At 44.1% G+C, this 15,443-nt stretch overlaps 1 protein-coding gene across 1 annotated transcript in view; it reads right to left on the minus strand.

Moving 5' to 3' along the window:
* MUC5AC (mucin 5AC, oligomeric mucus/gel-forming) overlaps positions 1-15,443 on the minus strand; it is a 60,647-nt gene that overhangs the window by 17,179 nt on the left and 28,025 nt on the right. Inside the window, exons 27-34 of the mRNA XM_081203463.1 lie at positions 14,465-14,593; positions 13,238-13,388; positions 11,602-11,648; positions 11,267-11,500; positions 3,626-9,997; positions 3,183-3,403; positions 996-1,167; positions 588-838 (exon numbers count right to left, since the gene is read on the minus strand). Coding sequence (XP_081059589.1) covers positions 588-838; positions 996-1,167; positions 3,183-3,403; positions 3,626-9,997; positions 11,267-11,500; positions 11,602-11,648; positions 13,238-13,388; positions 14,465-14,593 — 7,577 coding nt within the window. The remainder of the gene's footprint in view (positions 1-587; positions 839-995; positions 1,168-3,182; positions 3,404-3,625; positions 9,998-11,266; positions 11,501-11,601; positions 11,649-13,237; positions 13,389-14,464; positions 14,594-15,443) is intronic.

The raw sequence follows: 15,443 nt of genomic DNA on the forward strand, positions 1-15,443 counted from the left end.
ATTTAATATGTACAATGCTGCTTTTCACAGCTGACACACAGTTCAGATTTGTTCACAAAATGTGTTGTTCACATTTTATCTGTCTCCTTGTGTCCCTAAGCTAATCAAATGTGAGTGAGTTGACTTGCACATAGCCTTTTTACAGTTGACCATAACTAATCTAGGAAAGATTTCACTCTGTTGAAGATCAATAACATTTTCTAATAAGAATGAGACAGCAATGTTTTAACTTCAGAAATCTACATTTCTGATCTTGCAGTAAATTTCTGATTTCTCAGATGGGGGTAGAAATATAGGACAGGCTTACCCATGCATGTTCATCATCTGAAGACTCAGTCATCATGTAACCCAGGGACTATAACCCCTATCAACCTCAGGCAGGACCAGGTGAGTGAAGGCTGCTATACAGTACACCTACTGAAAATTCTTGGGCATAGCTAATCATGTTCTCTTGAGTGTGGGCTTTGTCTTGGGTTTCCCTTTACTCACTAAAGTAAATATGCCTAGCTCCTTCAGTCCTGTTGCATTTTCTATAAAATAATACATTGAAAGAATCAATTCAAGTAGTGTGCATATTTTTTTTTTACCTTGTTAGCTTCCACACCATCAAAGAGTTTGCGGGTTAGCACTACCACTGACGTTTTGTAGTAAACAATGATAGACTGAGGGCATGAAAGTCCATCTTCAGCATCACAGAAGTAATTATCAATTAGAATCCTGAAGTTGTCGTATTTAGGTGTAATCTGCTGCACCAACACATATGTGCAGTTGTCCAGGAAAGTGTAGTACGTTCCATCAAATGTGATATAGTGAGGATCACCCCAGCCGCTACAAACACCTGAAAAATTAGAGGGGGGGGGATGTTAACCATTAGGACTTAAGTTAGACTTTAAGAAAAGCATAAACAATGACTCAAACAAGAGTATGTTTGAGATAATGTTTGCACCATGAAAACGGAGTCATGAGTGCTTCTTTAGAGATTTATTTTCACTCACATTCGCATTCATAGTGATAGCAGCAGCCATCATCACTGAAGACTTTGTTTGGTGGGTACCCATTTTCACAAACAATATTCCTCACTGGTGGACACTGTACTTGCTTTACAGAAATTTTATTGTTTCCCTCACAAGTTGATACGGTGCAGTTCGATACCCATTTGTCGCCAGTCTGTGAAGAGAAAGACATTGTTGCCACTGACACTTACAGTTAGACCCAGCTAAGCTTTATGTACAGTTTTATATATAACTGATAGGCACTTCTTCTTTGGTTCCTGCTTATTTATACCATTTATACATGTACAAGTGAATGCATCCTACTTCAGAAATCTCCTGGTATCTAGTTTTCTTCAGCACCAACCAATCAGAGGTTAACCATAGACGCTTTGCACCTACATCAAGGATGGGGAACCTGTGGCTCTCAAGATGTTGCTGGACTCCATCTCCCATCAGCTAGCATGGCCAATGGTCAGGGATGGTTGCAGTTGTAGCCCAACAGAATCTGGAGGGCTAAAGGTCTCCAGCACTTGGTCATTTTGATGCTGCCAGCTGTCAAATATTGTCCAACACTATTGCCTATTATTGAACTATCATTATCAAATATTTGCGATGGTATCCAACGCACGTGTTCCATGAGTGAAAGGATTTCTACTTGCACACACTCCCCCCCTCTCCTCATCCCATGGTCACCTTCCCCAAATCTCTCCAGGTCGGCAGGTAGGGGTATGGCAAGAGAAGAGGGAGGGAAAGTACTGTTGTGCAGCCAAAAGCCATTGCACTGGCAGAATGAGTGTGCTGAATACTGCCCTTTACACCACTGGAATGACAGTTATTGAATAATTATAAATAAAACATTTGGGTTGTATCCAATTAAACGTTAGAGCAGTCCCATTGAAATTAATGGACCTATATTAGTCATATCTATGAATTTTGGCATGTCTAGTCTGGATCTACTATGCAAAACTCCTTAATCCTGCTGTATTTTTTGTTGAATTACTTACGTTCTATGTGCAAAGTCATAAATAATTTCTGGTTCCTTGGTTTATTCCACCTGTCTTTGTTTTTGTTTCGTTTAACATCTCCTCCAAGGCTGTATCAAGTGATTTTAACACAGGCTACTGCACATACCTTTTCTGCCCCATTGGCCCCCAGCAAATACTGTTAAATATTAAATACTATTGCATATCAGCTAGCACGACACAGTTAAATAACAAATATTGTTTGGTGAATATTCAGCAAATTTCCAAGAATACCCTGTTAATAATAATAACAACAGCGTAGTCCTGTAAATGCCTCTTTGGAAGTAAGTCCCACCGAGACACATTTCCAGCTATGTGTGGACTGGATTATAGTCTAAGTGACATTAAGATTTGCAGAGGAGAATTCTGAGAGGGATTGTTTGAAGCAGTTGATTAGGCAGTTAGTGGTCCAGATTATCATAATTTTCACCACATTATATGCATCGTAACAAATTCTTCTGATTTGCATTGATTTCTGATTTACATTGAATCAAGCAGAGCCACTCAAGGCCACAGAGTCTGGGCATTCCCCTGCTAAAGTATTCTTGTGAGGTCCAAGCACTTCCAGACACCTGGTTATGAAGCCTCAGCCTATGTATCTTTTATGCAGCAAACATATCTCCTCCTCAGCTCTACAACCGCTTGTCACATGACAGATATTAAAATACCTGGATAGTCACTGGGCAACCTAGGCAACCCATTATCACCCTTTACTGGATTTCGCAAGAGCATCTCTGGCTTGGACTTTTTGAATGCACATGCTAAACCCTCATCATGGGGGGTGGGAACACCTTAGCAAATATTATATTAAAAGCCCCCAAAGTCATGACATGTGGGGGAATCATGCAGAACTGATCTAGAGGCAATTTCTTCCTACACAATAAAGAGAGAAAACCCACCACTATTCCCACACCTGTACTGCAGAAATAAGAGGGCTCACTGGAGCACTCAGGTTCGGAGCTGGTAAAACTTCATGGATAACCCCTACACAGCATTCAGGTGAATGCAAACCTAACCACGAACCAGCCAAGAGATAAGCACTGTGAAGAAGTAAGGCTAATCCCTGTTGCCCTATTGAGTATTTCCAGGTACCCAACCTGTAGCTTTCTGTGCATCAACTTCCAAATGGAAAACATTATTTCAAATCAAGATGAAAAGAGATTGGTACCTTTAAGGGTGGTTTAGCATCTGGGCATCCAGGTTGCTCAGTGGTGGTAGTGGTAGTGGCAATGGTAGTGGTGGGGGTGGGGGTTGTGACAACAACTGTTGGAGTGGGTTTTGGTGTTGTTAGTTTGCATGGCCCTTTGGATCTCTCAACAGAACAAGTTTTACTACAAACAGCAGTGAAAAGGCAACCATCACTGTCTGTTTTATTGTAAATCGTATCACCTACAAAAGGGAATCAAAGAGTTAGACTGTAAATATTTCTAACATACAAAGTAGTAGCACAAAATAATGAAAGAATAACGAACAATGGGCTGTATTAAAGAAAGGAGGGTTTAGCAAAAATGTGGAAAAAATATGCAAATGAATCCATAAGCAATATTATTTTTATAATTTTAAGTAAAAAATGATGTGCAAAGTCCATAGAAATCTACATCGGTTACTTACCACGTCTGTAAATGGTTTCATTAATCTTGCAGAAACAGGCAGTTGGTGTTACTGGTACTGTAGTGGTTGGTTTGGGAGTGGTGGTGGTTGGGATGGTTGTAGGTGGGCAACGTGGGTTTACTTCACAGCACAACACCCGCATCTCATAATTCAAGCACTGCTTAAATTTCCCTATTTGCTCCTTATTCTTGCACACCAGTCCAGAGTCAACATTACACTCGACAACTTGACCAACCTGGTCAAGGCGGAGGTCACGGTGATTTTCAGCCCTGCACTGGATGTTTGATGGTTTGGCACAGATTTTCCCTCCTACAGCCCGGATGTTGTTATACGTCTCAATGTCACCCCCGTTAGGTCCGGATGTGGGATAGTCAACATCAAACCAGTCAGTCCACTGACATATAGGTCCACAGGTTGTTGTTTCTGGAGAGGTGGTAGTTGGCTCGGTAGTGGTGGAGCTAACTGGCACAGTGGTTGTGGGCAAGGTGGTTGTGCTTACTGGCTGAGGTGTGGTGGTTGTCGTCGTTGGTTGTGTTGTGGTGGTTTGGGGTACTGTAGTTGTTAATGGTGTTGTGCTTGTTGTTTCTGGAGCTGTAGTGGTTGGTTTGGGAGTGGTGGTGGTAGTGGTGGTTGGCTGTGTTGTGGTGGTTTTGGGTCCTGTAGTTGTTACTGGTGTGGTGGTGCTTGTTTCTGAAGCAGTAGTGGTTGGTTTGGGAGTGGTGGTGGTTGGGATGGTTGTAGGTGGGCAATGTGGGTTTACTTCACAGCACAACACCCGCATCTCATAATTCAAGCACTGCTTAAATTTCCCTATTTGCTCCTTATTCTTGCACACCAGTCCAGAGTCAACATTGCACTCGACAACTTGACCAACCTGGTCAAGGCGGAGGTCAGGGTGATTTTCAGCCCTGCACTGGATGTTTGATGGTTTGGCACAGATCTTCTCTCCTGCAGCTCGGATCTTGTTATATGTCTCAATGTCACCCCCGTTTGGTCCGGAAGTGGGATAGTCAACATCAAACCACTCGGTCCAGTGACATATAGGTCCACAAGTTGTTGTTTCTGGAGAGGTAGTAGTCGTCTCGGTAGTTGTGGTGGTGACTGGCACAGTGGTCGTGGGCAAGGTCGTTGTGCTTACTAGCCGAGGTGTGGTGGTGGTTGTGGTGGTTGTTGTTGGTTGCGTTGTGGTGGTTGTTGTTGGTTGTGTTGTGGTGGTTTTGGGTGCTGTAGTTGTTACTGGTGTGGTGGTGGTTGTTTCTGGAGCAGTAGTGGTTGGTTTGGGAGTGGTGGTGGTTGGTTGCGTTGTGGTGGTTTTGGGCGCCGTAGTTGTTACTGGTGTGGTGGTGGTTGTTTCTGGAGCTGTAGTGGTTGGTTTGGGAGTGGTGGTGGTTGGGATGGTTGTAGGTGGGCAATGTGGGTTTACTTCACAGCACAACACCCGCATCTCATAATTCAAGCACTGCCTGATTTTCCCAATTTGCTGATCATTCTTGCAAACCAGTCCAGAATCAACATTACACTCAACTTTCTGACCAACCTGGTCAAGGCTGAGGCCAGGGTGATTTTCAGCCCTGCACTGGATGTTTGATGGCTTGGCACAGATCTTCCCTCCTGCAGCTCGGATCTTGTTATATGTCTCAATGTCACCCCCGTTAGGTCCAGATGTGGGATAGTCAACATCAAACCAGTCAGTCCAGTGACATATAGGTCCACAGGTTGTTGTTTCTGGAGAGGTAGTAGTCGTCTTGGTAGTTGTGGTGGTGAGTGGCACAGTGGTTGTGGGCAAGGTCGTTGTGCTTACTGGCCGAGGTGTGGTGGTGGTGGTGGTTGTCAATGTTGGTTGCGTTGTGGTGGTTGTCGTTGTTGGTTGCGTTGTGGTGGTTTGGGGTGTTGTAGTTGTTACTGGTGTGGTGGTGGTTGTTTCTGGAGCAGTAGTGGTTGGTTTGGGAGTGGTGGTGGTGGTTGGTTGCGTTGTGGTGGTTTTGGGTGCTGTAGTTGTTACTGGTGTGGTGGTGGTTGTTTCTGGAGCAGTAGTGGTTGGTTTGGGAGTAGTGGTGGTGGTGGTGGTGGGTGGTTGCGTTGTGGTGGTTTTGGGTGCTGTAGTTGTTACTGGTGTGGTGGTGGTTGTTTCTGGAGCTGTAGTGGTTGGTTTGGGAGTGGTGGTGGTTGGGATAGTTGTAGGTGGGCAATGTGGGTTTACTTCACAGCACAACACCCGCATCTCATAATTCAAGCACTGCCTGATTTTCCCAATTTGCTGATCATTCTTGCAAACCAGTCCAGAATCCACATTACACTCAACTTTCTGACCAACTTGTTCAAGGCTGAGGCCAGGGTGATTTTCAGCCCTGCACTGGATGTTTGATGGCTTGGCACAGATCTTCCCTCCTGCAGCTCGGATCTTGTTATATGTCTCAATGTCACCCCCGTTAGGTCCGGATGTGGGATAGTCAACATCAAACCAGTCAGTCCACTGACATATAGGTCCACAGGTTGTTGTTTCTGGAGAGGTAGTAGTCGTCTCGGTAGTTGTGGTTGTGACTGGCACAGTGGTTGTGGGCAAGGTCGTTGTGCTTACTGGCCGAGGTGTGGTGGTGGTGGTGGTTGTTGTTGTTGGTTGCGTTGTGGTGGTTTTGGGTGCTGTAGTTGTTACTGGTGTGGTGGTGGTTGTTTCTGGAGCAGTAGTGGTTGGTTTGGGAGTGGTGGTGGTGGTTTGTTGCGTTGTGGTGGTTTTGGGTGCTGTAGTTGTTACTGGTGTGGTGGTGGTTGTTTCTGGAGCACTAGTGGTTGGTTTGGGAGTAGTGGTGGTGGTGGTTTGTTGCGTTGTGGTGGTTTTGGGTGCCGTAGTTGTTACTGGTGTGGTGCTGGTTGTTTCTGGAGCTGTAGTGGTTGGTTTGGGAGTGGTGGTGGTTGGGATGGTTGTAGGTGGGCAATGTGGGTTTACTTCACAGCACAACACCCGCATCTCATAATTCAAGCACTGCCTGATTTCCCCAATTTGCTGATCATTCTTGCAAACCAGTCCAGAATCAACATTACACTCAACTTTCTGACCAACCTGGTCAAGGCTGAGGCCAGGGTGATTTTCAGCCCTGCACTGGATGTTTGATGGCTTGGCACAGATCTTCCCTCCTGCAGCTCGGATCTTGTTATATGTCTCAATGTCACCCCCGTTAGGTCCGGATGTGGGATAGTCAACATCAAACCAGTCAGTCCAGTGACATATAGGTCCACAGGTTGTTGTTTCTGGAGAGGTAGTAGTCGTCTTGGTAGTTGTGGTGGTGACTGGCACAGTGGTTGTGGGCAAGGTCATTGTGCTTACTGGCCGAGGTGTGGTGGTGGTTGTGGTTGTCGTTGTTGGTTGTGTTGTGGTGGTTTTGGGTGCTGTAGTTGTTACTGGTGTGGTGGTGGTTGTTTCTGGAGCAGTAGTGGTTGGTTTGGGAGTGGTGGTGGTGGTTTGTTGCGTTGTGGTGGTTTTGGGTGCTGTAGTTGTTACTGGTGTGCTGGTGGTTGTTTCCGGAGCAGTAGTGGTTGGTTTAGGAGTAGTGGTGGTGGTGGTGGTGGTTGGTTGCGTTGTGGTGGTTTTGGGTGCTGTAGTTGTTACTGGTGTGGTGCTGGTTGTTTCTGGAGCTGTAGTGGTTGGTTTGGGAGTGGTGGTGGTTGGGATGGTTGTAGGTGGGCAATGTGGGTTTACTTCACAGCACAACACCCGCATCTCATAATTCAAGCACTGCCTGATTTCCCCAATTTGCTGATCATTCTTGCAAACCAGTCCAGAATCAACATTACACTCAACTTTCTGACCAACCTGGTCAAGGCTGAGGCCAGGGTGATTTTCAGCCCTGCACTGGATGTTTGATGGCTTGGCACAGATCTTCCCTCCTGCAGCTCGGATCTTGTTATATGTCTCAATGTCACCCCCGTTAGGTCCGGATGTGGGATAGTCAACATCAAACCAGTCAGTCCAGTGACATATAGGTCCACAGGTTGTTGTTTCTGGAGAGGTAGTAGTCGTCTCGGTAGTTGTGGTGGTGACTGGCACAGTGGTCGTGGGCAAGGTCGTTGTGCTTACTGGCCGAGGTGTGGTGGTGGTTGTTGTTGTGGTTGTCGTTGTTGGTTGCGTTGTGGTGGTTTTGGGTGCTGTAGTTGTTACTGGTGTGGTGGTGGTTGTTTCTGGAGCAGTAGTGGTTGGTTTGGGAGTGGTGGTCGTGGTTGGTTGCGTTGTGGTGGTTTTGGGTGCTGTAGTTGTTACTGGTGTGGTGGTGCTTGTTTCTGGAGCTGTAGTGGTTGGTTTGGGAGTGGTGGTGGTGGGAATGGATCTGGTGGTGGTGGCACTGGTGGTTGTCACCATTGTAGTCCTTTCTGGTGTCATTCTAGGCAAAGTCGTGCTTACTACCACAGGTGTGGTGGTTGCTTTTGTTGTTGTGATGACACTGGTGGTTGTTTCCGTTGTCTGTGTTGTGGTGGTTTGCAATTTTGTAGTTGTTGTTGGCTTCGTTGTTGTTGTAACTTCAGTTGTTGGCTTAGTTTTCGGTGTTTCAGGTTTTGCAGTAATTAATGGTGTTGTCCTTGTTGTGACTTTTGTTGTTTGTAGAGGTTTAGTTGTGATTGATGTTGTTCCATTTAGTAGTGGTGCTTTTGATGGCTGTGTAGTTGTCTGAGTTCGTGTAATAATAGTCTTTTCTTTGGTAGTAGTTATTGGTGTTGATGCTGTTGTGGTTGTTTTGCTGGTGGTCGTTGTTTGTGAGGTTGTAGTTAAAGGCTTTGTAGTTGTTAGTGGTCTGGTTGTTGGACATGGTACAATTATTTTTTCACAGCATTCAATTCTCATCTCATAATTATAGCAAATTGGTGGAAGTTGTTCTTTGTTGTAACATATAAGTCCTTCTGTTTTACTACAAGTAACTTTTTGCTCTAATTCATTTAGTGGTGTATCAGGATATCTTTCTGCTCTGCATTCAACATTTTTTGGTGCCTTACAGACTTTGTATCCTTTGGCTCTTATATTCTTAAACGTATCAAAATCTCCATCATCTGGTGCGGATCCTGGGTAACTTATATCATACCACTGTGACCATTCACAAACTTCCTTAGTGCATTGTTCAGGTGTCGAAGGGGCTGTTGTTGAAATTGTTGTCGTTTCTAAACTTTTTGTTGTCTCTGGAACAGTTGTTACTGTTGTTGGTGACTGTGTTGTAGTTGGAGGTGTTGTGGTTAGTGTTGTTGCTTCAGAAGTAGTTGACACTGTGGTTGTACCTTTTGTTGTAATTTGTGAGGTTGTTGATGTAGTTGTTGACACAGTTGGACGTGTTGTTTCTTTTGTTGTGGGTGTGGTTATAATTTTAGTTGTAGAAGGTGTTGTTTCAGTTGTAGTTTCTGGAATTGTAGTGGACGTTGTGGCTGTAGTAGTTGTGGTTGTAGATTTAGTAGTAGAAGGTGTGGTTGTGACTGTTGTTGTTTTTGGCTTAGTTGTCACTACTGATGTAGATGTTGTTTCTGGAGTTGTACTAGTAACTGTGGTAGTTACTGAAACAGTACTTGTGCTTGCTGTTGTAGTTTCTGGAGTGGTGGTCAAGCAGTCAGTATAACAGCAGTATACTTTGATCTGATAGTTATCACATATCTGCAAGATTCCTGACTGTTCTTCATTTTTGCAGACAAAGCCAAATGTCACATTGCACTGAACAGTTTGTCCAATTTCATCAATAGATTTCTCTGGATATTTCTCTGCCCTGCATTCTATACGTTCAGGTTTTTGGCATATATCTTTTCCTGCAGCCTTAATAATGTCGTATGTTTCAAAATCCCCTTTGTTGTCCAAAGTGGGAAAGTGCACATCGTACCATTCAGTCCATCTACATGTGAGTTTACAAGGTGTTGACCGTGGTATTTCTGTTGTGGTTGCTGGGGTTGTAGTTGAGACGCTAGTGGTTTCGGTTACTACAGTTGTGGTAGGTGGTAGCTTTGGTGTTGTTACAGGAGTAGGAGTTGTTACAGGAAGAGTAGTTGGTGTTGTTGTGTGTGTAGTCCCAGGTGTCGATGCAGTAATGCCACATGGTTCAAAGCTACAACACTGGATTTTGATTTGATAATTGTGGCAGCTCATTGGATGCTGATCCTTGTTGTAACAGATTAGCCCCACTGTTTTACTGCATTCTACTTTCTGGCCCAGTTCACTTAATGGAGTATTGGGAAATTTCTCAGCTCTGCAGGCAACGGCCCTTGGAGCTCTGCAGACTTTATATCCTTCTGCTCTTAGTTTTTCAAAAGTATCAAAATCTCCATCATCATCTCCAGAGCCAGGCTGGCTCACATCATACCACTGTGACCACTGGCATACTTCCTGAACACAAACGGATGTTGTTACAGGCACTGTGAGGGTAAAAAGATAAAATGGCACATTAGTATTTTCATGCTTATTTAAACTTTTAAATGTTAAGCATGTACAGTAGAAGCTGTGTGTAAGAAGGAAGTTTCCTTGAGGCTCTTCTAGACTGCCACCATTTCCAGGCGGGATTCAGTCACATACCAGCAAATTGATTTGGTGCAATTGATTTGGTGCTCTTGAGCAACAAACTCACTCCCTTCTAAAACTGAGTTACTTGCAAATGAGACTGGGAAATGCCCTGGAAAAGGGTGGGATAACATTGGCTCGAAACCGTGTTATCTAACCTCCCTGGCAAACAAATCAGAATGGATGCTCAAGAACCAGGTGGTTTGGAAGCAACCTTTGAGGGTTTAACTAAATCAGTTCATCCGAGCCATCTGGACTGAACCAATCCATTGGACCCCTCTGGAACTAGTTGCTGAGTAACACAGGCTTTTAAATATCTCTATTTCCTTTTGTAAGAACAAAATGTAAAATCAAAATGTTCGAGTGAGGAAATGAGAAGGAAAAGTGATATGGGCTGCTGGGACTGGAGCTCCTCAGAGACCTGAATCAAGAAACTGGGTAGCAGCTGATTGAGATAGGAGGAAAACTGAACAAAGCACATATGAGATGGGTGGGAGCACTATGAATGAACAGGGTACTGCAAGTTGCCCAGAAATTAGTCAAGGAGAACCTGGAGTGAAGCACCTCCATTTTTCTCCTCAGCTCTTTGGGAGATTGGAAACACATCACAGGAGGGACCACAGCTTATTGGCTTACTTAAAAGTATCCTATATACATTTACTTACAAGTAGTTCTTCACACCAGTAAAAAATGCTTATTGTTTTCTAAAATATTTCATTGAAAGATTTAAAGTACACAGGTCATATTTTGCATTGCTGGAGCTGGAGAGGTAGCCCTCTCATCCGGGCTTCCCAGAAAACACCCATCCCTTCCTAGATTGATTGGAATGGCTTGTATTCATTTCCACCAGCTCTGAAAATGCTAAGGGTAAAAAACGCCCATGCAGTACCATTCCAGGAGTACCATTCCAGGAGGCAGAACTATGTCTCCGCCATAGCAATGTACCATACAGCTATGCAAAAGGTGGTAAAGAAACTACAGAAATCCACAGACAACGTTGCAGGGTAATGCTCTTGAAATTTATACTCTACTACAATCTACTAATTCCAATGTGCTGGAGATGGGTTTCACTGAACAGGGTAGGGAGGGAGTGAACCATATGATTGCACTATCATCAGAGTTTTTACCTGCAGTAGTGGTTGCTGGTGAAGAGGTACTGGAAAAGTTAAAGACGGTAGTGGTTGGTGCAGTGGTGGTGGTGGTTGTGGTTGGGGTGGGTGTTGTTGTGCATGGGAAGATATTCCTCTCTATTGTTCCATTCTTACTGCAAATCGCAGTGATGCACCCTCCAATGCCATCTGTTGTGTTGTAGATGACATCCCCCGGCTTGCTAATCTTCCCTTCATAGATGCAGTGGCATTCTGTCATTCAAAAGAAATTGTCAGCATTAAACTTCTTAAAATGTAAAAGGCTGTTCCAAATCACTCACAATTCATATTAAAACTTAGCACTGAGAACATACCAAGTTCATCGTATCGACACTCTGGTTTGCCAGCCATGGAACAATAGCTAAAAGGAAAGAAAACACATTTGAAGGTAGTTAATTTTCTTTAGTGAGCAAAGAAGACACTAACAGCCCTCCTTATATTAGTTGTTGGCATCCGTCTGCCTCAAGAGACAATGGAGTGTGTCCTCAGGGGCATATACAACCAGTATAAAAGAATGTCTATGGAGGTGAAATTCTGAATAAACTACTACACTTGGATTGAGAAAGCAATTTTAGGCTTTGACTCTAATTGGTTTTACTCATTTACTCAGAACTAAATTCCATGACATCCAGTGGCAGATTGTGATCTACTGGTAGATCATTGAACGTCTGTGGTAGATCACTGTCAGATCACGGGCTCCCCCCAAAGAAGCTCCCCTAAAGAAAGCGTTCCTCCTCCCTAAAAAAGCTCAACAACTTAGACTAGAACCCCCCAAAAGGTGGTAGATCACTGCCGGTTTCTAACTCTGAGAGTAGATCACAGTCTCTCGGGAGTTGGCCACCCCGGCAGTAGAGCTTCCATTTTCCAGGTGGGTGTGTGAAAGACTGCATCTTACTTGCTGTTGGAAGGAAGTTCCGTTGAAATAAATGGACTGCACTTCAAAGTAAATGGAATTAAAATTGAAACATTTATCTTTTTGGTTCCACAGGGAACATCCAATGATTAACTCTAATTTTCTTTTTGTAAAAGCAGATACCCCCTTCCCCCCAACAATTGGTATATTGGCTTTTGTTTAGAAGGTGGGGCTAACTGATGATTCCCAGGTAAGGTCCTCCCCCTATTGTGTGGGCAGGTGGTCCCTCCCCCTACCTGGCCTGATCACCTTGGCAACGCCTCCCCAGGCGGGATTGGGCAACTGGCTGAGGTAGGCGGAGACCTCCAGGTATCCCACCTGGAGAAGGCGAAGCCAAGCCTGTGCTAATGGTGCCACATAGGGTCCAGGGGGCTGCGCGCAACCACACAAAGGGCTTACTTAATGTGGGGAGCGGTCATTCCTAAAGCTGATTTGGTTGGTTATTCATTCTACTAATCAGCATGGACAATGGCTGTGTACATAACAAACATTTAAAGCAAATCTCCCCCTGAAAGAATCTTGGGAACTGTGGTTTACCCCCAGAACTAAAATTCCCAGCACACTTAACAAACTACAGATCCCACGGATCTTTGGAGTTGGGAATGTGCTTTCAATGTGCTTTCAATGTATGGTGTGTACACAGCCCTAAATATCAGAATCTGTCCCTATATAAAAGGAAGAAGCACAGCACATAGGATAGTAGAGAATCCTCACCAGAACCTACAGAAGAGGAGAAACAAATTAGCTGAGTGAAAGTGAAGAAAAGAGCGGTAGTAATTTCACTAGAGCCTTCAGGCAAACTTTCTTTTTACCACAGTAGAAGTTCAAAAAGAGGTGGGCAGGAGAGAAGAATGGAACCCATATTATAATGTAGTAAGACATGCTGGAGCAGATTAATCCTAAGGAGAACATTTCCAAACTTTGCCTTCTCAAACCTGTTTCTGCAGTATGAAATAGAGCATGCTATGCCTCTGCCACAACTTTAAACAATTTTACATTCACATTCTCATTCTCATCATTTGAAAGACAAGCATTACCATGATTCACAGCTCTTTTGTGAAGGCATTTTTTCTCCTGGCTTATAGTGGTTTCCTTTGCCATCAAAGCAGCCGCATGCTGGAAGATCAACACACTGCATCTCATCTTCATCAAAATAGGGCTTATCAGCTGGACACTTTGGATAGCAGCCTGTGGTAAGAAAGAGAGCTTTTACCATACCCTGCACAAATGTTAGCCTTTAAGCTGATTTTGTGTATGGTGCTATCACCCCATAAACCAGGGATGAGGAACCTTTGGCCTCCATACATTGTTGGACACAAGCTCACACCAGTCATAGCCAGCATGGCCAAGGGTCAGGAATGATGGGAACTGTAGTTCAACAACATCTGGAGGGCCACAGGCTGCCCATCCCTGCCATATCTTGATCTCAAGCAACTGTCATTTAGCAAGGCTGGGGCTCAGGAGAAGAGGCCATGGATGCAGAGGGAATCTCTTGACCAAAAGAGACATTCCTGCCTCCTTGGGTGTTCTAGCATCAAAGGAGCACATGATGCCTGCACCTCTCTACCTTGAAGAAGTTGCCTTGTCTTCCTCGAACTCTGGTCTCCAGCTTAGAGGCAAGAACTTAACCTTGGTCTCCCCCAAGCTTCCAAAGTGAATGGCACCTAGTGGCTGAACCTCTTTAACTGTAAGGGCTCTATGCATCAGGGAAGAAGTTAGCTTCCCAATCAAAGCAGCAATCCTACTTAAGGCTCAGTCCAGGATAGTTGGGTGCTGGAACAACAGTCCAGCCTAGACTGTTTGTTTGCTCATATGTTTGTTTGCTCATTTGCCTTTTTGGACCCCAACCTCTGCTTTACTTGACTCTGTTTATCTGGACCTACTCTCTACTTTGCTGGAATGACCTCATGGGAACCTGATCTGTGTTTTACTTTGCCTGACCCTGAACATCAGAATCTGACCTTGCCTGCTGAAATCCAATCTCTGCTTGATCTGGCTTTGCTTCTGGATCCCAGACAGGGACCAGCAGTATGTGACTTTGAATTTTCTGTGTAACACATGCCTCCACTGGGCTAGATCCCGTCCCCTTGACTGGGACAAAACAGTAACTTCCCTTTCCCTAAACCAAACTTCCCATATTCACAAAGCATCAAGCATTTCTTTTTGGGCAACCACAGTTTTTATAACAATTAATATAAAATGAAGCTTTTAAGTTTCCTGTAATCATCATTTGTAGATCAAGGGTAAGGCTACAATCCTTGTACCTTCCAAGCCTTGTAACTCATGGAGGCATTTTCCACTTGGGTTTCTGCAAGTCTTCATACACGGAGAGCCACAAGGCTGGTAGTGCCACTCACACTCCTCTTTTGGATTATAGTAATCACAGAACAGAGCTGCAAAAGGAGGAAAGGGTTTTTTTTAATGTTACTTTCAAGCAAAATGCATTAATTTCATAGCACTCAATACTTATCCTTGCACTGTATGCCAGTCATTTCTCATTTTTATGTTCAATGATCTGGTAAGCAATATTAGTTGCTTGTTTTTCCAGTGTCATTATTCACTTCACCAGTCAGGAACACCATCAAATGAATTTTGTGAGCAGGGATGTCAGGAACAGACCCAGTTACCCTCCTGCTACTTCTTTTCCCCAGCTGGTAGGAGGTAAGATCAGAGATGTTGGACTGGGTGGATCACAGGTAGGATTGGGTGGTGAATGCTGGGCCTGGTGAATGGCTACACTTCCTCTGCCAAAATATAAAAGATCTATGGTCTTCTAAACGTGTTACTGGGGTTTTTTTGTTGTTATTATGTTATGTATTCTGCTTTTTTGTACTGTAAACCACCCTGTGATCTTAGGATGAAGGGCGGTATATAAATTTAATGAATAACAAGGCAGGCAGCTAGTAGCAGCAGCAGTACTTGTTCCAGGGAAAGAGTTCCTATTTTCCTTGACCTCATGGTCACAGGCAGCTATGGGTTGACAGCACGGGAGACAGTAAGGAGGGGATTGGACAGTAAGGAGGGGATATGCTGAGATTTAGCACATTCTGAAGACATTTAGCTCTTGCAAAGTTAGGATAAATTCAAATGTTCATGATATGAATGTGACAAGCAGGAATCATGTTGTGATCGTGTCACTGCATTCAAAATGAATGCAGAAATTGGATTACAAAAATATGCAAACGTTCAGCAATGCTCCAACCTACTGCATGCCATCCTACCACATACCATATATGGTGCTAA

This window comes from Podarcis bocagei, assembly GCF_964188305.1.
Source record: "Podarcis bocagei genome assembly, chromosome: 1".
In the NCBI taxonomy this organism is placed as follows: Eukaryota; Metazoa; Chordata; class Lepidosauria; order Squamata; family Lacertidae; genus Podarcis; species Podarcis bocagei.